This window comes from Myotis nattereri, assembly GCF_964212035.1.
Source record: "Myotis nattereri genome assembly, chromosome: 1".
Taxonomy (NCBI): domain Eukaryota; kingdom Metazoa; phylum Chordata; class Mammalia; order Chiroptera; family Vespertilionidae; genus Myotis; species Myotis nattereri.
The window spans coordinates 45,603,956-45,625,905 of NC_138075.1; the positions used below are offsets into that span (position 1 = coordinate 45,603,956).

Sequence of the window (21,950 nt, forward strand, 5' to 3'; positions counted from 1 at the left end):
CTCCCTGTGATTGCATATCAAGCTGAAACTTTGTTCAATGTAACTAAAGCACCTGTTGCTGGTTTCCGGTACTTTCCTCACGAACTCTCCCCTTGATTTCCCCTAATAAATATTTTATGGCCTTTTTAAAATTTAGAAAAGCTTATGACTATCTTTTTTTTGCAATTGTTCAGTATACTCAGAAATAGAAATGCTGCAAACTACATTTATGTCTAATCCAGCATTAGTCTAGTTATCAAAATAAAACAAGGTACAGGAGACTGTTTTAGAAAGAGTGTTCCACTAAAATAGTAAAAGTGTTGCAAATCTCTTATCTAAATTAATATAATGTGTTAAGGGCTTGTTCCAAATATCCCACTGGTCCGTCCTTTGGTAAATGGAACCTTTACATGGTTTAAATGACCAAGTTTACACAAATGACCAAGGTAAGCAGGATAAATTATCTGCCCAGCCGGGTGTGGCTCAGCGGTTGAGCATCGAACCAGGAACCAAGAGGTCACCAGTTCGATTCCCAGTAAGGGCATATACCCGGGATGCCAGCTCGATCCCCAGTGTGGGGTGTGCAGGAGGCAGCCAATCAATAATTCTCTCTCATCATTAATGTTTCTATCTCTCTCTCTCCCTCTCCCTTCCTCTCTGAAATCAATAAAAATATATATTAAAAAAATTATCTATTATTAATAACTCTTAGAATGTTAAGCTGCTCTCTTATTCCCTTCCCCTCCCCCCACTGGAGGAGAGGGCTAGGGGAGAGGTACGCTGAAATACAGGCTGGCATTTTAGTTGGATTTCCATCTGGATTTGAGTAAGCCATTAGACAAAGGTTTACAGTCAGCTTGGATTCATGGTAACTTCTAAGGCCTCCCCCAATAAAGACATTCTTGAAGGATCAGTTACTGAAGGATGGTATGAAATCAAATAAGACAAATAATTTTGACTCTGGACTCTCAAATATAATGAAGGTCTCATTTAATTATTTAAAACTAACCTGTATATAACTCAATAATGAAGGAAACATAACCTGGATCCAGACAAACCTGTGAATACAGCAATATGATTGGCTAGTCATGCCTTCTTACATCATCCAAATTTTCAAGATTTAACCTGAATCTAGAACCCAAGTAGCTCATTCACTCAATTGTTCCACTTTGTCTAAAAGTTAATGCACTTAAGAGCATTCAAAAGATTCTGAACTTTTCCTGGTAACAGTTAAACTCAAAATAGGTCAATTCCAGAAAGGCATTCATTTTAAGGGATTTTTGTCTGCGGTTATTTTGAAAACCACTGCTTTTAAAACTGACATTATGAAGCTTAAAAATAGGCCTCTTACTAAGGATCTTGGGCTAAAATACCCTTTCCTTCCCCCATTTCCTTATTTCCCTTTTCTCTCAAACACCTAGGAGAGTGACACTATAGAGAGGTATCTTCTCCAGAGCTTCAGATTACTATCTGAAAAGGAGTTTTTAAAAAATTTTTTAGGATATTGGACAAAGTTACCAAAATTCAGGGTTGAGTAAAAACTTGAAAATTTTTCAAACCAAATGACAACATGTAATATATACACCATAAGAAAATGAGTGGGAATGAAAACTCAGCCACCTCTTTCCACTCCAGCTGTGTGAACTGCCTGGAAGTTCCTTCCCCTCCGTGAGAAGGGTTTCCCTAGTCTCATAAACGAAGGCACTGGGCTAGAGAATCTGTAAGGTCCCATCCAGCTCTAACAGGCTCTACTTCTCTAAAGCTGGGCCACTGCTTCCTACTTTCATGGCTCCTTGGAAAGAGTAGAAAAGTCCCTGGGCCAGAAGGTTCTTGGGAAGCTTCATCATACTTACTAGTGTTCCCTTGGGACACAAGAACTGCTAATGAGAGCAATGAAAGATGAGATGGCTATAAAATATAAAAGGTGTTGAGAGGGAAAATTCATGTTTTGCAGATGACACTAGATCTAGAAATGCACATATATCCAAATCAAAATATTACTAGATATAATAAGTATATTTAACAAAGCCGCAAAACAACTCATACAAATCAAACCATAGTTAAGCTGGAAATACAAATTTTAAAAGGTTCAAACACAACAGCATCAAAGTGTTAAGTATCTGAAATATATTAACTCAGGACACAAGAGAATTATTCAGAAGAAACTATAACACCATCACAGGAAACGTTAATAAATGAAAAGTATACAATGAAAACTTAAAGCTTTCTATAACCTTACCAAATTAAAAAAGTACCAAAACTATAAGAGTGAGTTAAAAGGAAATTTTATAAATAGAACAAATTACCACAAAGACCAAATAAAGGTAAACTGAAAATATAACAGATGGATAATTAAATCATATTTAATTAACTCCAGTAAGATACCAGAACTCATTGTGGAGAAAAATTAACTTAAACCCCATACCTCAAGTCAAATACATTAATTCATTAATTCTACATGGGACAAAAAGTTAACCATATAAGGGAGAGAAAAAGCTGGAAGAAAATGAAGCCACATACTCCTGCTAGTTATGAAGAGATAACAGATGCCTAAATGAAGAAAAGGAAGCTATACCATAAAAAAGGAATGCTTCTGAAGAGAAAAATAAATAATTTTTTTCTGAAGCAATACAACATAAAAGGAAAACATCACAACAGGGCAATGTAGTAACCACATAATTTATAAAACTTTAAAACACAAAGCACACTGACCTATTGCTTCAAAGTCAGAAGACAAGCAATTGTGTATGGGTTAATAAAAGACATGAACTAAGAAAAAATAAATAAAATACAAAGCAAATAAAAACTATTCAAACATATTTTAAAAAACAGAGGGGAAGAAAAGTTTGCCCATGACTTTTCAAAATGTCCAGCTAGCACCAAAAATCCGTCCCACCTACCTCTCCAGCTTCATCTCCTGTGACCTGCACTGATGCACCGGTCACACTAAACTACTTGCCGGCTCCTCCACCCATCCCAAGCTTTCCCACTTGTGTGAAGTGGCTCATCCTTCTCTCTCTTCATGCTTCCCCCACCCCCATTCCCATGGAAATCCTAGCCATCCTTCAAGACCCAGCTCAAATGTCCTCTCCTCCAAGAAGGCTCTCCTAATCTCCTCCACTGGATGTGAGTCTTCCTCTTCTCAATAGCTCCTACAGTACTTTCTTTGTGCCTCTTCTCTTAGGGCACCTTTCTTACTCTGCAGCCATTTGTTTCCTTCTTGTGCCCCTGGCAACCTCTTCCACCTAGATGGGATTTTTAAGATCTTGGGAGGCAAAGACAGCCTTACTCACCGACCTACAGTTTCTAGCATAGTGAATTACATTCAGTAAACAGTCAAAACATATGAAACTGAAATGATGAAATACAGAAAAATAATCCCATTTCAAAAATACAGTCTGGCTAACTATTAACAAAAAGCAGACTGACCTTTAAAGGAGCCCTTGTACTGCCTACTAAACTATCAAAAACCACTAAACTTAAAACACACACACACACACACACACACACACACACACACACACACAAAACACTTCCTGAATCTGGAGGAAACAGTTGAAATTAATTGTAAATTTCAGTTCTATCTTTTTTGGGGACATATTCTATTAATGTGTAAGGCGGCAATTACAACAGTGGTAACATGGTTCATTGCCTCTGATTCTGTGTATGAAGTAAAAACTAAAGCAGAACAACATAAACTGGTTCAGAACATTTAGAAGAATATCAATAAACAATAGTGATATTGATAAAATCTGAAAGCCACCTAAATAATTAACAAAGTGTCATTTGTGAAGCCAGACCCTATCAAATACTACTCTTCAGCCAAAAATAAACAAGTATGAGGATTATGTCCCTGTGTAAAAATGGAGTGGGGGGGACTCATCAACTGATCACAACTATCTAAATATGTATATTAATGGAAAAACCAAATTAAACTGGAAAACTTAATGTCTGTAGGTTCTTTCTTTAAAAGGTATTTATACATTCAAGTTTTTTGAAAGTTGTGCTTAAGCAGGTTCAAAGAAGGAGTGAGGGAAAAAGAGGTCACTCTATCCTTGTGCACTTTTTGTTCAACTCCCATGTAACCTCTTCTTAAACTGACGCCCTTGCTGACATCAAAGCACGATGCCCTTGGGATCTACACCAAAGAAATTGGAGGCAGGATCAGCATTTTTAGCAGTCGGCCTTGCACCAGGATTCAGAGAACACCTGCTACTTTAAAACAAAACGCCATTCATTGTGGGAGGTGTTAACTTTATAAACAGGTTTGTGAGCCTCCAGTCTCCTGGGCTTTCAGGCAACAGAACCAGGACACAGGACATAAAGTAAAACCACAATCAAGTGTAAGAATCAAGGATGATTTTTCAAAACTGGCTACTTCTGCAAGGAAACAACAGAAACAAAACCCTAAGTTTTCTTCTGAGGCTCACCTCCTCTTCCCAGCCTGTGGGTTCTCTGGATTTGTTTTCTCAACATGTCAGAAAGATTCACTATTGCTTGACCTGTGCTTCCTGTGGATATGCTGGAAATAACTATCAATTTATATAGACTAAAGCTAGCAAGAAGTCTGTTTGCTTAAAGATTATTTTGGCTTTGTCCACTCAACCAAAATTTTAATTGGTATCAACAATGTTATAAGATTCAGGGGTCCGAAATGGTATGGTCCCTAATAATCAAGAGTGTTATGATTAAAAATGATATTGCATTTAATGTGATATTACACAAATAGTTCAAAAGGAGAGAAATGCAAGTTAACATTAAAAAGGGCATTAAGTGGTTGAACATCAATCTATGGACTGGGGGAGATTGCAGTGCGAACAGGGCAAATGCTCAAACTGTGGGCATGATCACCAGAAGCGGGCATTCTCTCTCATCATTGATGTTTCTATCTCTCCCTCTCCTTTCTTCTCTGAAATCAATTTTTTAAAAAATTTTTTGTTAATAAAAATACAAAGAGCATAAAACTTAGGATGAATTTCGTTCTTTGGGTACTTTAAAAAAATGTATTATGAATTTTTCCAAACATACAGAAAAATGGAAAAACAAAAACAGCGAAACTCATAAATTAACTAAATAATTGTGAACATTTGCCCCATTTGCTTTTTCCACTATGTGTCTATGTGTATTTTTTGCTGAAACCATTTCAAAATAAGTTTCATGCATCATCTATGAGTCACAACACTCTCCTACATAATCATACTACTACTATGTCTAAAAAAAATAATAACTCTCTATTCAAATTTCCCCAATTGACCCAAGAATGCATTTTATAGCTGTTTCATTTTTTGACTCAGTACCCAATTGAGATTCATGCATTCCATTTAGTTGGCATGTTCCTTAGTCTCTATTCCAGAACAGCACCACTACCCATCCCCCACCCACCCCTTTTTTCCTATGACTTTGACTTTTTAAATAGACTGGACCAGTTGTCCTGGAGAATGTTCTGCATCCTGGATTTGTCTGATTGTTTCCTCTTGGTGTCATTTAACTTGTTCCTCTGTCCCTGTGTTTGCTGTAAATAGGAAGTCAGGTCTCAAGGCTTATTTAGATGCAGGACTGGGTTACGTTTTAAAGGATGGACAGCATGTTTAATGTCAAAATCTGTATGATTTATCAACATTTGCAATTTAGTATTAAGAATAAAGGGTGCCTTGGCTAGAGTGGCTCAGTTGGTTGAGTATCATCCTGTGCATGGAAAGGTTGCTGATTCGATTCCCAGGCAGGGCATATAGCTGGGTTGCAGGTTCAATTCCCGGTAGGGGAACATACAGAAGGCAACCAATCAATGTTTCTTACATCGATGTTTCTCTCTCTCTTCCTCTAAGCATTTTCTCAAGAGAGGATTAAAAATAAAATAAAGAGAACCAAGATGGCAGCATAGGTAAACACCTATCTGTACTTGCTGCCTACCACAACCATATCAAAATTACAACTACAATACAGAACTATCATCCAGAACCGCGGGAAAGTTGGCTGAGAGGAAGTACTACAACTATAGGGGTAAAGAAGAAAGCGCATTGAGACTGGTAAGAGGTGCGGAGGCGCAGAACAGGCTGGCACCCGGGTGTGCCGCTTTTTTAATCGGGAGGGAGATACAAGCTGCCGCTTGCTCTGAGCTCCAGTGCTGGGAGAGACTCTGGGGAACCCAGACACATATGGGGATAAACTGGACTGTCTGGCATCGAGGCAGGAACATGGAGCAGCTTTCTTCCAGACAGAGGTGCTCACAATGGTCATTGTTCCTGTGCTGGGACTGCCCAGGTGAAGGGCTGACTGGTAGCCACTGCTGTTTGCTCCACCGTAGAGATTCCCTGAGACCCCGCCCAAACCAATTTACAACCCCACCCAAGCTATGCGCAGCAGCTTTTGCATATGAATGGTCTGTCCTTTCTCAGCCTAAAACCTGTCAAATAAATTGCAGCTGGGTCAGGAAGCCCCAAAGCTAGCAAAAGAAGGCCCAAGGCCGCACCAGCAACAGCCTGTGTTGCTTCACAGCTGGGCTTCATCTGGGCACTTCCAAACCCCATACAAAGAGGAGGAATCTGCAGATCTCTCTGTAGCTCCTGATAGGTGGCCCCAAGCAGTGGCTGACTTTGCACCTCCTTGGAGATCCAAGAGCCAGTGTACCCAGTGGTCAGTGTGAGACCACACCAGATTACAATTCTTCACATCCATAAGAGACACACTCAAGGAGCAGACTCACTGAGCACCAAAGCCCCATTGAAGCAAGTCCTGCCCCATAAGGGTGTCTCCAGCACAGCAGTTCTTCCACTGTAGACACAGCTGGTCCTCCCAGCCAATTGGCTTGGAGGTCAATTCCTCCCAGTGATAACAACAGCAATCAAGGCTCAACTACAACAAGACTGTGCACAAAGCCCACAAAGGGGTACACCAAGAGCATCCACCTCAGGTGATTGGGGAGGCTGAGCCACGGGGCCCTATAGGACACCAACCACACAAGGCCACTCTATCAACTCAAGGAGACTTAGCAGCTAGCCAGTACATAGAAACAAACACAGGGAAGCAGCCAAAATGCGGAGACAAAGAAACAAGTCACAAATGAAAGAAATGGAAGAAAGCAAAATACTGGATATAGAGTTCAAAACCACAGTTATAAGGTTACTCAAGAATCTTCTAGAAACTTCCGAGGAACTTAATGAGACCTTCAAGGATCTTAGTGAGAATGCCAAAAAAATGGAAAAGGATCAGTCAGAAATTAAACATACACTGACTGAAATAAAGAATAATATACAGAGATTCAACAGTAGACTAGAGGATCCCAAGAATCAAGTCAAAGATTTGAAAAATGGGGAAGCAAAAAAACACAAAACTGGAAGAGCAAAAAGAAAAAAGAATCCAAAAATATGAAGATAGTGTAAGGAGCCTCTAGGACAACTTCAAGCATACCAACAACTGAATTATGGGGGTGCCAGAAGAAGACAGAAAGCAAGATATTGAAAACCTATTTGAAGAAATAATGACAGAAAACTTCCCCTACCTGGTGAAATAAATAGACTTACAAGTCCAGGAAGCATAGAGAACCCCAAACAAGAGGAATCCAAAAAGGACCACACCAAGACACATCATAATTAAAATGCCAAGGGCAAAGGACAAAGAGAGAATCTGAAAAGCAGCAAGAGAAAAACAGTTACAGTGGGGCCTTGACTTACAAGTTTAATTTGTTCCGTGACGGAGCTCATAACTCAAATTACTCGCACGTCAAATCACTGTGACGTTCGCTGTGCCAACTAGCGGTGGGGTATCTGAAGCTGGCTCATAACCCGAATTTTTTTGAGCTTGCAACTCAAAGCAAAAAATCGGCCGAGAGACAGCTCGTATCTCAAAAAACCTCGTTAGTCGGGACACTCGTAAGTCAAGGCCCCACTGTAGTTACCTATAAGGGAGTACCCATACAACCGTCAGCTGATTTCTCAACAGAAGCTATGCAGGCGAGAAGGGAGTGGCAAGAAATATTCAAAGTGATGAATAGCAAGGACCTACAACCAAGATTACTCTACCCAGCAAAGCTATCATTTAGAATTGAAGGTCAGATAAAGAGCTTCACAGACAAGAAAAAGCTAAAGGAGTTCATCACCACCAAACCAGTATTATATGAAATGCTGAAGGGTATTCTCTAAGAAGAGGAAGAAGAAGATAAAGATAAAAAATTATGAGCAACAAAGTGATAACAAGTATATATCTATCAACAAGTGAATCTAAAAATCAAATGAATAAAAAAGCTGATGAACAGAACAGACTGGGGAATGTAATAGAATCAGGGGCATGGAAATGGAGCGGACTGACAATTCTCAGTGGGAAGAAGGTATGGGAGGTGGTGCAGGAAGAGATTGGACAAAGATCTCATATGCATGTATGCAGTACCTATGGACGCGGACAGTGGGGTGGCAAGGGCCTGGGGTGGGGTGGAAACTGGGTGGAGGGGAGCTATGGGGGGAAAAACGAGGGACATCTGTAATAATCTGAACAATAAAGATTAAAAAATAATAATAAATAAATAAAATAAAAAAGAACAAAGGGTAGGAGTCAGCTTTCTGAGAAGAAATCAGATTTAGATAGCAGTCCAGTAATCATAAAGTGCTTTCATAAACATTATTTCAGACTAGTGGTCCGGTGCACGAAATTCGTGCACAGATCACGGGGGGGAGGCAGGGGGGGTGTGGCTGGGAAGGGGTTCCCTCAGCCCAGCCTGCACCCTCTCCAATCGGGGACCCTTTGGGGGATGTCCAACTGCTGGTTTCGGGATCCTGTGGGATCAGGCCTAAACTGGCAGTCGGACATCCCTCTCACAATCTGGGACCACTGGCTCCTAACTGCTCGCCTGCCTGCCTGCCTGCCTGATCGCCACTACCTGTCTCTGCCTGCCTGCTTGATTGCCCCTAAACCCTCTGCCTGCCTGCCTGCCTGATCGCCCCCAACTGCCCTCCCCTGCAGGCCTGATCTCACCCCCAAATGCCCTCTCCTGCCAGCCTGATCACCCCTAACTGCCTCTGCCTCCACCACCTTCTGGCTTTGTCCGGAAGGAAGTCGGACATCAGGAAGATGGCTGGTCGACCCGGTCTAATTAGCATATTACCCTTTTATTAGTATAGATAGATAGTTTATATAGGATAGGATTGCTTAAATGGCAGGGGGAGCCTTTTTTTGCAGGAGGAGCTGCTCTTGGCAGACAAAAATACATAATCCCTGTATCTGGACTGATAGCCATATGCACTATACTGCAAAACCGGTCACTAAAAAAATTGAACCACTCTCTTACACCTTACACCAAACAGCTGTTGCCCTTAAAACCCCTCCTCAGCCCCCACCTTAGGTTCTGCCTTCGCAGTTCACCCAGATTAGGTTGTTTTTGTTTGTTTTTTATTTGTTTTTTAATATATTTCTTTATTGATTTCAGAGCAAAAGGGAGAAGAAGAGACAGATAGAAACATCAATGATGAGAGAGAATCATTGATCAGCTGCCTCCTGCACACCCCCCACTGGGGATCAAGCCCGCAACCCAGGCATGTGCCCCTGGCCAGAATCGAACCTGGGACCCTTCAGTCCGCAGGCCGACACTTTATCCACTGAGCCAAGCCGGCTAGGGCCAGATTAGGTTCTGAATGGTCGGTTTCTATGCCAGTAAGCGTCAATAGCTCCACCTCCTAGGCAGTCATTGGCTCCTCACAGTTCACCCAGATTTGGTTCTGATTGGTCGGTTTCTATGCCAGTCAGCATCAAAAGCTCCACCTCCTAGGCAGCCATCTTGTGATGGTGTGATGGAGTGTTAATTTGCAAATTACCTCTTTATTATATAGGATTATTATATAGGATGATGTTCACCTGCCCACCTTCCCTCACAGGTTTGTTAATCACTAGAGGCTTGATGCACGACATTCGTGCAAGAGTGGGCCTTCCTTCCCCGGCTGTCGGCACCGGCTCCCCTCCAGACGCCAGCAGGCACTCGGGACCCAGGCCTCTATCTCTGCCTCTGCCTCAGCCACCGTGGCGGCCGGGGACCTCTGCCTCTGCCTCAGCCACCATGGAGGCCAGGGGCCTCTGCCTCTGCCTCAGCCACCATGGAGGCCAGGGGCCTCTGACTCTGCCTCAGCCACCATGGAGGCCAGGGGCCTCTGACTCTGCCTCAGCCACCATGGAGGCCAGGGGCCTCTGACTCTGCCTCTGCAGCTGCCAAGGCCCCTGACCGCAGTAGGCGGTGGCCTCTGCCTCCGCCCCCGCCCGCCATGGCTTGGTCCAGAAGGATGTCCAGAAGGACAGCTGGTCTAATTAGCATATTACACTTTTATTATTATAGATTCTTACTTTACTAATGAGGAAATCTTGAGATTCAGTGAAGTTAAATGATATGCACAAGGTCAACAATTAAGTGGTATAATTAAGTCTAGAACCAACATCCTAGAATAGCATGGAGTTACTGATGGCATAAGAGATTTATGTTATGTCTTTAAAGATGGGTCACATTCATTTATTCCAGACACTCTTCTAAATGCTGAAGAAATCTCAGTAAACAAAATAGTCACGGTCCCTGCCCTCACAGAAGCTAAAGTGTGGTGGCAAGTAAAAAACAAAAATAAAGTCACACAGGAAAGCAGAGGAGGGCATTCCAGACAAAGGAAATCATGTGAGCAAAACTAGACAGAGGCAAGAAGCAGTACGCTACCGCCAGGGGTAGGACAGTAAAAGGATGAATCAGTATGGACCAAAGCAGGTGAGTTGGGAAAAGGAGGAAAATCAAACTAGATGGGTAAGGCAGGGCCAACAGCTACTCTACTGAAGTATCCTCTCCCTTTCTTTAAAATATGGGTAAATAGCCCAGCCAGTGTGGCTCAGTGGTTGAGTGTCGACCTATAAATTGGAAGATCACAGTTCGATTCCTGGTCAGGGCACATGCCCAGATTGCAGGCTCCGTCCCCATTAGGGGAGTGCAGTAGGCAGCCGATCAATGATTCTCATCATTGATGTTTCTATCTCTCTCTCAATCCCTTTCTTTCTGAAACCAATAAAAATATATTTAAAATATATATATATATATATGCATAAATAAGTGAAAGTAGAATTTTGTGTTTATGTTCAAACAAGAGCCCCACACACAACTCCTTGCCATGGGCTAAATCATCTTTATGAATCAATTGCCATTTCTGTACCTGCTGCATCAAAAGCAGAGATGGTCTTCCCAAGGGCATGGGCTTCAGCTGGTCTTACTTTTCAGAAACTGTTCTCAAAAGACAACACCAGCATTAGTTATTGCAGCAACAAACTAGTAGAAACATCCAAGTTCAAAACTACAAAATCAGTTACAACCACATCAAAGGCTCCTAGTTATCATGGTGCACAGCCCTGAAAAGATCATAAGAGGCCTCTCTCTCCCCAAAAAGAACATTAGTCTATCTCAACTTTTCTGTCCCTTCCTTAAAGGCCTCACACACTAACAGATGTATGTCCCTTACAAATCTGGCAGAACTGCTGATGCTATAAATTGTGCTCTGAATGCAAAAATTAAGTAAGTCTGAGTGATTCAGGGTTACCTTGAAACAGTTCCAAATTCAAAATCTGTGGATGCCACCAAAGCCAAGCAATGCATCCTGTTTATTCAGTACCTTATAGCCTTCAACGCACTTGGTGTATTTAATCTTCACAATACTCCTTCAAGTTAGGAGTATTTAATCAACAGGTATCTACTGAGTCCTTCTTAGGGGTCAGATACTGTTCTACACACTGAGCAAAAAACAAAGCCAAGCCCCCCCCCCACCCCATGAAGCTTATACTTTAGTGGGAGGGTACAAATACTTGTACACCAGGCAATAATATTTAGTGGTACGCTATGAAGAAAAATAGAGCAAAACAAAGGAGTAAAAAAACGACAAGAAGTGTTATATTAGAGTGATCAGGATGTCCTCTGTGTGGAGACATTTGAGCAGAGGTCTGAAGGAAGTGAGGAAGCAAGTCATGTGGGTATCTGGGAGAGAGCATTCCAAGTAGAGGGAAAGGCAAGTACAAAAGGCTCTGAGATGGGAATGGACCAACCCTAGTGTGGGACAGCACAGAAAACAGTGTGGCTAGAGTGCATGAGTGAAAGGGGGCAGTGGAAGAAAACAAAGGGCCTGATTAGGGAGGGCCTTGTAAACCATTAAGGTAAAGATCTGGTAAACAATTATTATCCCCACTTTACAGACAAGGAACTAAAGGTCAGAAGGTATAAAGGACTTTCCTAAGGTTAAAAACCAAAAAAGCAGAAACCGGTTTGGCTCAGTGGATAGAGCGTCGGCCTGCGGACTGAAAGGTCCCAGGTTCGATTCCGGTCAAGGGCATGTACCTGGGTTGCGGGCATATCCCCAGTAGGAGATGTGCAGGAGGCAGCTGATAGATGTTTCTAACTCTCTATCTCTCTCCCTTCCTCTCTGTAAAAAATCAATAAAATATATTTTAAAAAAAAAAGTGAGGTTTTAACAAGTATCCTGTGCTATCACTGAGATTTCTCAGATCTCAAGCTTCCCCAGTGGAGACTACAGGTGTTCTTTAAAAAACAAAGACAGGCCGAGACCGGTTTGGCTCAGTGGATAGAGCGTCGGCCTGCGGACTGAGGGGTCCCGGGTTCGATTCCGGTCAGGGGCATGTACCTGGGTTGCGGGCACATCCCCAGTGGGGGATGTGCAGGAGGCAGCTGGTCGATGTTTCTCTCTCATCGATGTTTCTAACTCTCTATCTCTCTCCCTTCCTCTCTGTAAAAAGTCAATAAAATATATTTAAAAAAAAAAAAAACAAAGACAGAATAAGTGCCTCATCTTGGAAGGAGAGGCAAGGTACCTTAAGACCCAGCAATCCCATTTCTGAATACTAGTACATTCCACAGGGAACTCTCACAAGGATTCAAAAGAAGCTATGGTACAAAGACAGTCTTGGCCGAACTATTTGAGGCAGCAAGGGAATGGAAACAACAAAGTGGTCTAATTCTAGAGGAGTAAGTAAAATGCATTACATGCACATGATTAACTGCTCTGCAAATGAGAGAAATAATGAACTAAATACACATAAATCATCATGAATAGAGCTCAGAAACATTCTGTCTGGATTTTTAAATAAGAAGATAAGCCCCTGCTTGCATGGCTTGGTGCAGGTTCAATTCTGGTCAAGGGTTGCAGGTTTGATTCCCAACCCGGGTCAGGGCACATGCTGGAAGCAACCAATCGATGAGTCTCTCTCACATCGATGTTTCTCTGGCTCTCTCTCTCCCCCTCCCTTCCACTCTCTCTAAAAATCAATGGAAAAAATATCCTCCAGGTAGGACTAAACTAAATAAATAAAAATACGGCACTCAAAAATCTGGTCTGTTCACATATTCTTGTTCTCTTCCAAGGCCCCCACCTGAAGATCAGTGTGGCCATGTGATATGCTTTAACCAATGAAATGGTGGCAAAAGTGGTATGTATCACTTGTGGGCAGAAACTTAAGAGCCAAAATGTGGTTCACAAGATTCCCTTCTCACATAAGCATATCAGTCTAGTCCCGTGGTCAGCAAACTGCGGCTCGCCAGCCACATGCGGCTCTTTGGCCCCTTGAGTGTGGCTCTTCCTAAGCCTTAGGAGTACCCTAATTAAGTTAATAACAATGTACCTACCTATATAGTTTAAGTTTAAAAAATTTGGCTCTCAAAAGAAATTTCAATCGTTGTACTGTTGATATTTGGCTCTGCTGACTAATGAGTTTGCCGACCACTGGTCTAGTCCCTGAAGGAATCTGATCAACAGAGCTTCCCACTGACCTGCAAGTGTGTTAAATTAGTTAAGACTTTTGTGGTGTTACCTCAATATAACCTAGTCTATCCCGACTAATGCAGAGTTACAGTACAATAAAAATGCATGTTTAAAGTGTACAACATAATGATTTGATATACGCATATACAGTGAAATGACTACCACAGTCAAGTTAATTAACATATCCATCTCCTCATATAGTTACCATTTTTTAAAAAACATTTTTTATTGATTTCAGAGAGAGAGGAAGGGAAAGGGAGAAACATCAATGATGAAAGAGAATCATGGATCAGCTGCCTCCTGCACACCCACTACTGGGGATGGAGTCAGCAACCCGGGCCTGTATCCTGATTCAGAATCGAACCATGACCTCCTATTTCATGGGTTGACGCTCAACCATTGAGCCACACAGATCAGGCAATAGTTACCATTTTTTAAATGTGGTAAGAACACTTAAAGTCCACTCATAGCACATTCCCAGTAGTCAATACAGTATTAACTATAGTCATCATGCTGTACATTAAATCTCTAGACTTATTCATTCCACATAACTGCAACTGTGTACCCTCTGACCAACATCTCTCCATTTCCCCCGCATCTCCACCCCTGATAACCACCTTTCTACTCTCTACATCTGTGTATTCCACTTGTTTAGATTCCATATATGTGATAACATGCAGTATTTTTCTTTCTATGTCTGGCTTATTTCGCTAGCATAATGTCCTCCAGGTTTCCCACATTGTCGCAAATGACAGGACCTCCTTCTTTTTAAGACTGAAGAGTAGCACAATAGCATTCAGCTATACTCTAAGCCAGGGGTGGGCAAACTTTTTGACTCGAGGGCCACAATGGGTTCTTAAACTGGACCGGAGGGCCGGAACAAAAGCGTGGATGGAGTGTTTGTGTGAACTAATATAAATTCAAAGTAAACATCGTTACATAAAAGGGTACGGCCTTTTTTTTTTTTTTTTAGTTTTATTCAGTTCAAACGGGCCGTATCCGGCCCGCGGGTCGTAGTTTGCCCACGGCTGCTCTAAGCACAGAAACACACAAAACACCTATCTAATTCCCAACAGTACATATATACATAATGGGTGGAATTATAAGATCATATATTAAATATCCTAGAATGGGTGAATGGTGCCTGTGAAAGAAGATGGGGATTGGGAAATGAGAGTAAAAGGGAAAATAAATAATGAATAGATATAAAAAGGTTTGTTAAACACATTTTACAAATATTAGAAACTTCATTCACTCACTGATTCACTCAACAAACACTGGTGCAGTTATTATGTGCCAGGTACTGTATTCTAGGAACTATTTACAGAGCAGTAAATAAAAAAATGGCAGCACTATACTTATAGTTTATGGTGTACAGAAGAGAGATATTTTAAATATCCTAGTAAAAAATTATAGAAAGTGAATGAGCGCCATCTAAAAATGAGGTAAGCCCTAGCCAGTTTGCCTCAGTGGATAGTGTCCGCCTGTGGACTGAAGGGCCCCGGGTTTGATTCCAATCAAGGGCACATACCTCAGTTGTAGGCTCCTCCCTGGCCCAGGCCCTGGTCGGGCACGTGCAGAAGGCAATCAATTGATGTGTTTCTCCCACATCAATATTTCTCTCTGTCTTTCCTCTCTTTTCCACTCTCTCGCAAAATCAATGGAAAAATATCCTCGGGTGAGGATTAAAAAAAAAAAAAAAAGGAAGTAACATGAGAAAGAGGGATCTACTTTAAATTAGAGCAGCAGTTCTCAACCTGTGGGTCGCGGCCCCTTGGGGGGTCGAACGACCCTTTCACAGGGGTCGCCTAAGACCATCAGAAAACACATATATAATTACATATTGTTTTTGTGATTAACCACTATGCTTTAATTATGTTCCATTTGTAACAATGAAATTGGGGGTCACCACAACATGAGGAACTATATTAAAGGGTCGCAGCATTAGGAAGGTTGAGAACCACTGAATTAGATGGTCTGTGAACATCTCTGTGGAAATGACATTTAAGAGGTGAAGGTTACTTCCTTCCTAGCTAAGGAAGAGGGAGGGATGAGTCAGTCCAGGAAAAGGAACAGCCTGCAGGGAGTATGGACCATCCTATGGAGGAAGTGAAAGACAACTAGTATGGAGGAAGAAAAAAGCGGCAGGAAATGTGATTAAAGAGATGGGGTGAGGGGCACAGTGGGTAGATCACTCCTATTCTCATAGCCCAATATAAGAAGTTTGGGTTTTATTCTAACTGCAATAGGACCATGAAAAACATTTTAAACCAGGGGAATATGATCTTATTTCCAATGTATTTCATTCTAACACTTAGCATCCTTGCAATATGATCGTGTTTCTGCAAAACTTGCAAAAAGAAGTATTTTTGCACTTGTTTTCTTCAAGGAACCTCCCAGAACTTGCATAACATCAGGTCCCATATAATCCAGCTCCATCTGAATGAGCTTAAGTGCTACATTAGAGGTAAATCTCAAGGTGCCAGGGAGCCACAGAAGAGAATCAACTTGCCAATTTAGTACCAAGAGTTCTTCACTGTCAATGTTCCTTTTTCTTTAGTTTACGTTGTATGACAAGCATGTCAAACTCAATGGTTAACACGGGCCAAATAAACAAGGTTTATGTTTATGTGGGCCACAAAAAAACAAAAACTTCAATTTTCATAGAAACATAGGTTTATTTCAATAGAGACATGCTGAATACAAAGAGCTGAAATAAATGAGTCATCATTAGCATAAAATAATAGAATATTTTAATAAAAATTAATATTTGTTTCTTGAACATTAACTTACCAGACGCTGAATAACTGAACAAATTAGTAAATGTAACACAAATAAACCTATTTTTCTTGTTCTCCGAAAGCAAAATATTTCCTGTTGTGCACACCAAACAAGTCAGTACAAGACTAATGACGTGGCCATTGGCTGCTAAAGTATTCACTGCTTGTATTACTGGAGAGAAATGGTGTGCCTGCGGGTAAGGCGAGTAAGGGAAATAAATGCAACACGATTACAGTAATCAGTCATCAGCGAATGTTGTAGTTTGTTATTAATAATTATACATAACAGAATATTATAAAAATTAAGTTACAACATTTTTATCAAAATGTTTCTTACATACCGCTATATAGGCTGGGCTGCAAAAATATTCATTGTGGGCCGCGTGCGCCCTTCAGGCCAAGAGTTTGACATGCTTGTTGTATGATAATGTTCAGAATTGTAACCTGGTCTAAATCACAGAAATCATGAGAACAGTAGCTTTTTTTTTTAAATATATCTTTATTGATTTCAGAGAAGAAGGGAGAGGGTAGAAACATCAATGATGAGAGAAAATCACTGATCAGCTGCCTCCTGCATGCCCCCGGGGATCGGGCCCACAACCCGAGCATGTGCCCTGACCGGAAATGGAACCATGACCTCCTGGTCACAGGTCCATGCTCAACCACTGAGCCATGCGGGCCGGGTGAGAACTGTAGCTTTGCTGGAGAAACACTCTGGAAGGTGAAAGATGAAGACGTGTACAGCTTTCAGGACTCCTGTTCGTAGTGGGACAGTCCCTGCTTGTCTCAGGCAGCCTACATAAAGGTGCCTCCTATTGTAACACAGCAATGTGTGATGGAGGTAGATGCATATGGCACACAAAAACTAAGCAAGGGAGATTCATTTATCCAGAAGCAAAGGTACCTTAACACACATATCCACCAGGAATGAAAATTACCTTCCAGTTTCCTCCAGCCTTTTCAACACTTACCCAGTAACAAAGGCACCAAGAGCTAACATCTATGGGAGACTTACTATGTATTAGCTTATTTAATCTTCATAACTATCCTAAGTCAGTTCTATAATTAGCCCCATTTTTGCAGATGAAAAAAAAAACCACAACAAAAACAAATAAGCCTAAGCCTTAAAGATTAAAAAATTTGTCCCAAGTCACAAAAACCACAAGTAACAGAGCCAAGCTTCAAACTTAGCCTGACTTCAGAATCCAACCTCTTCCCCACTATTTAGAATCTCCTAGTCCCACCCAAATTTTTCTGCCACCGACTCAAGTACTTTCTTCTTTTCCTTCCTGTACTGTTTTCTGTTAATGAAATTTCCCCCTTGATAATACAGCTGTGGTGTTACAATTAACAACAGAACGACCACAGGTAATTCCACTTAGTACCTTCCTCCAAATAAAACAGGGCAGGATGACCAGGCCACAACATTCAGCCAGAATCCACTGTGGTCAAAACAAAAGGTCAACAATTTGACCTGAAAGCAGTGACGTAACTAAGGAATCTCCGCCTCTGGGGGTTTTTCAGTCTATTTTAAGGGGATAAAATTCTGTAAACTAAAACTGAACGAATGTACGAGTCAAAAACATGCAAAACAGACACTACAGTATTGAAGAGGGTACCCTTTGTTGGGAGCGGGTGTGAGGAACTTGTCTGAGCTCACACTACAGGTCCAACAATGGCCTGATGACCATTACAGAGGTGAACATTCACCAAGCCAACAGGTCCCTGGAATATTAAAATCCAGAGAGAGGAAGGTTAGAGAAATCACCAAAGGACAGGAGGTCCAGGCCTACTCTATTCGCGTCATCCGCTAGTTAGTTTCCTAAAGTCTTCAGTGTTCAGGTAAAAGATTAAGAGCCAAATCTTTTCCGGTGATTTCTTCAGAGGGTCTCTCTCCCTCACAGTCTTTTTTGTCCCTTACCCAAAACCCAAAAGAATTGTGAGAGCTCCGAAACCCCCATGAAACAATTTCATCAGATTGGATGGATGGGTGGGTGGGTGGGTGGGTGGATGGGTGGGTGGGTGGATGGGTGAGTGGATGGGTGGATGGATGGGTGGGTAGGTGGATGGGAGGGGGGATAGATGGATGGATGGCTGGCTGGCTGGGTGGATGGATGGTGGATGGATGGGTGGATGGATGGATGGGTGGATGGGTGGATGGATGGATGGATGGATGGGTGGATGGATGGATGGGTGGGTGGATGGAGGGATGGAGGGGTGGAGGGGTGGAGGGGTGAAGGGGTGGAGGGAGTCAGATGAAGAGGAGCCGCTCCTTATAAGACCCGATAGTCTCCAGGAAGAAGGGCAAGGACAAGGAGTCCCCAAGTCGGCAATGGAAGAGCCACCTGGAAGTCAGTGCACACACGCCCCGCTGGCCAGGCAGCGGCGGCAGCGAGGCGCTCCCGGCCCACAGGTGTCAGGCACCGGGTGAGAATGCTGCCGGTGGATCCCAACTCCGCTCTGCATTTCGAGCCGCTCTCAAGTAGATGCGGTCTTAATTCTCTCCATGACCTGTGTCCCCTTCGGGCCAGAATCCCAGAGGATCGCACTTAGAAACCCGCTGGGGAGGGGCAGTGGAAGAACCAGTTTTTTGTGGGGGTTTTTTTTTCCTTGTGGCCTGGGATGACCGAGAGGGTCGGGAAGCGGGTAAAACTCCAGACTTGCTGGGTCCACTGACGGGCCTGAGTCAGGAGCACAATCAGTGCTTAGTCACCGATATCGCGGCGGCCGGGACTTCTCCGCTCCTGCCCGCCCGCCCGCCCGAGACGTACGTGACGAACTCGAGCGGAGCCCAGCGCGCGGCGCACGCCCGACTCGGCTCAGGCAGCCCCGCGGGGGCCTCCCCGCTCCGGCCCGCGCTCGCCGCCCCCCATACTCACTCCGCCGCGCTGGTCCCGTTAACCGCGGAGCCGTCCGGGGCCGGGTTCAGCTGGATGGGCGTCGGCTTCTTCTTGGGCATTTTGAACCTGGGAAAGGCGCTTCCAACTCCGCGGGGAAAGCGGCCCCTCGGCTTCCTCCCTCTGCCAAGTCCCGAGCCCGCCGCGCGGGGCCAGCTGGGGGCCGCGGGACGGGGGCTGCCTTCGGAGGACGGCGCGCCCCGCGAGGTCCCGTTAGCGCCTCGGGGCGGTGGAGGGCTCGGGGGACCCCCGCCCTACTCGCCCGGGGCTGGGCTCCACGCGCAGGGAACCCCAGAGTTTCCCAGCAGGCGCAGCTCGGCAGCCCAGGACGCCCTCCCTCTCCCTCCGTCAACCGGTGGCTCGGGCTCGAGGCTCCGGGCTCTACAGCGCGCGAAACAGAACCCCGCTCCCGCCACCGCCCGGGAAAGTGCCGCTGCCTCCTCGCCGCGCTCCCAGTCGCTCCGCGCAGCGGTCCCCGGGAGGCGCTGCAGGGCGGGGGAGGGGCGGGGGAGGGGGATGCCTCGCTCCCTCCCCCGGGCGCGGCCTTTTCCACACGCCCACTCGGCTCCGCCCGCTTGCCTCGCCGACAGCCAATGCGAGCCGGCCTCCGCGGCAGATGACGCGGAAACACGTCACGGGGGCGCGGCGCGCTGCCCTGGGGGCGGGGTCCGGCGAGGGCTCCACAGCGCCCTCTACGGGCAGGAGGCGCCGAGGTGGACCCACCGGGAGAGGAGGTGGTACATCCTGGATGCCACAAGGAGCTGAGAGTTTGTCCTGGTCTGGTACCACGCTGCCTCCCACTCTGTGGTGACTGGAGTCCTCCGGAGGTGAAATAACAAAATAAATAAGGAAAAGGGCCCCTTCTCTTGTCCAAAGGAAGGACAGAGTGAGGGAATAGAAAACTTGTTTAGAGACTCCTTGCCTATAATGGTAATACTACTGATCTATTGACTGATGAGGGTACAGAGAGAACGATAGTGCTGATGAGATTGTAAATTGGGGCAACCATTTTTGAGAGTAGATTAGTAATATTTTTTAAAGCCTTAAAAAAGCCCATTTTATCCAATAATTCCAGCTCTTATGAAACTTGAAGTATTAGTAAATAAGGAGTTTAGTAAAATAAGAGAGGTACAATGCCTATTCAAAATGCACATTCAGCCTGATATATACACTAATAAAAGAGAAAAATGGTAATTGGCGTACGGCGATACCGTTTTCATTGGCTAATCAGGGCTATATGCAGTTAACTGCCAACAAGATGGCGGCTAATTTGCATATGTAGGCACAATGCAGAGAGGCGAAAGGGAAAGCAGGGAGAAGCCCCCTGCCACTGACAGTGATCTGAAACCCAGGGGGGAGCTAAGAGCTGGGGGGCAGCCATGATCGGAGAATCAGGCGCCTTTGCTGCCCTGGCCAGTGATAGCAGGAAGTAGGGGTGGAGCCAGTGATGGGAGCTGGGCACGGTCGAAGCTGGCAGTCCCGGGAGCTAGGGGTCCCTTGCCTGGGCCTAAAGCAAAGCCCACGATCGCAGCGCCCCCCGCTGCCACTGCAGGTCCCCGCTGCCCGGGCCGGACGCCTAGGCCAGAGGCGTTAGGCCTGGGCAGGGGTGGAGCCTGCAACCACGGGGAGCTGGGGGTCCCCTGCCCAGGCCTGACACCTCTGCCGGAGGCCTCAGGCCTGGTCAAGGGGCCGATCCGGTGATTGGTGATCGGAGGGTGATGAGGGTCAACTCCTCTGGCTGAGGCATCAGGCCTGGGCGGGGGGTGGAGCTGGGGATTGGGGGGATATGATGGTCCCCTTGCCCAGGCCTGAAGCCTGGGTCAGAGGCATCAGGCTTGGGCGGGGGGTGGAGCAAGTGATCAGAGGGAGATGGGGGTCCCCTACCCAGGCATGATTCCTGGGCCAGAGGCCTCAGGCCTGGGCGGGGGCCAGAGCCAGTGATTGGGGGGAGATGGGGGTCCCCTGTCCAAGCCTGACACCTCTGGTGGAGGCGTCAGGCCTGGGCAAGGGGCTGATCAGGCGATTGGAGGGTGATGGGGGTCAACGCCTGAGGGCTCCCAGTATGTGAGAGGGGGCAGGCTGGGCTGAGGGACACTCCCCCCGACACACACACCCAGTGCACGAATTTCGTGCACCAGGCCCCTAGTATATATATATTCAGTTTTCCTCACCCCCTTTGCCCTTCCTCAAGTATTTAGTCCTAAGGGCATTAGGTGTGCAGAGCAAGGTAAGCATCTGCACCTGGCCATGCAGAGCAGGGTGTCAGGGGCAGAGAAGGAGGCTATAGAAACCCCAGAGGGTGAGGAGGGCTTGCCCACCCAGGAGGCAGCCCTATACTGGATCTTGTAGCCCTAGAGCCAAGTGGGTAGGGCAAAGCCTTCCAGAGAGAGAAGCATGGCAGCTTAGATGGGAGCCTAAATGTGATTAAGGATAATACGAGCCAGGTTTCTCACTGTGATAAAAAGTTTCAAATCAAGAAAGGAAGCAAAGGGAAATGAAGAAAATCCTGTGATGTTATATTGGAA

General features: G+C 44.6%; 1 protein-coding gene across 1 annotated transcript in view; it reads right to left on the reverse strand.

Annotated features, from left to right (window-relative positions):
- The window catches only part of MAP2K1 (mitogen-activated protein kinase kinase 1), a 77,669-nt gene extending 57,674 nt beyond the window's left edge, over window positions 1–19,995 (reverse strand). The window contains exon 1 of the mRNA XM_081113779.1: window positions 19,408–19,995. Within this exon, the coding sequence (XP_080969905.1) occupies window positions 19,408–19,487 (80 nt within the window). The 5' untranslated portion in view covers window positions 19,488–19,995. The remainder of the gene's footprint in view (window positions 1–19,407) is intronic.
- Window positions 19,996–21,950: the final 1,955 nt, after the last annotated feature.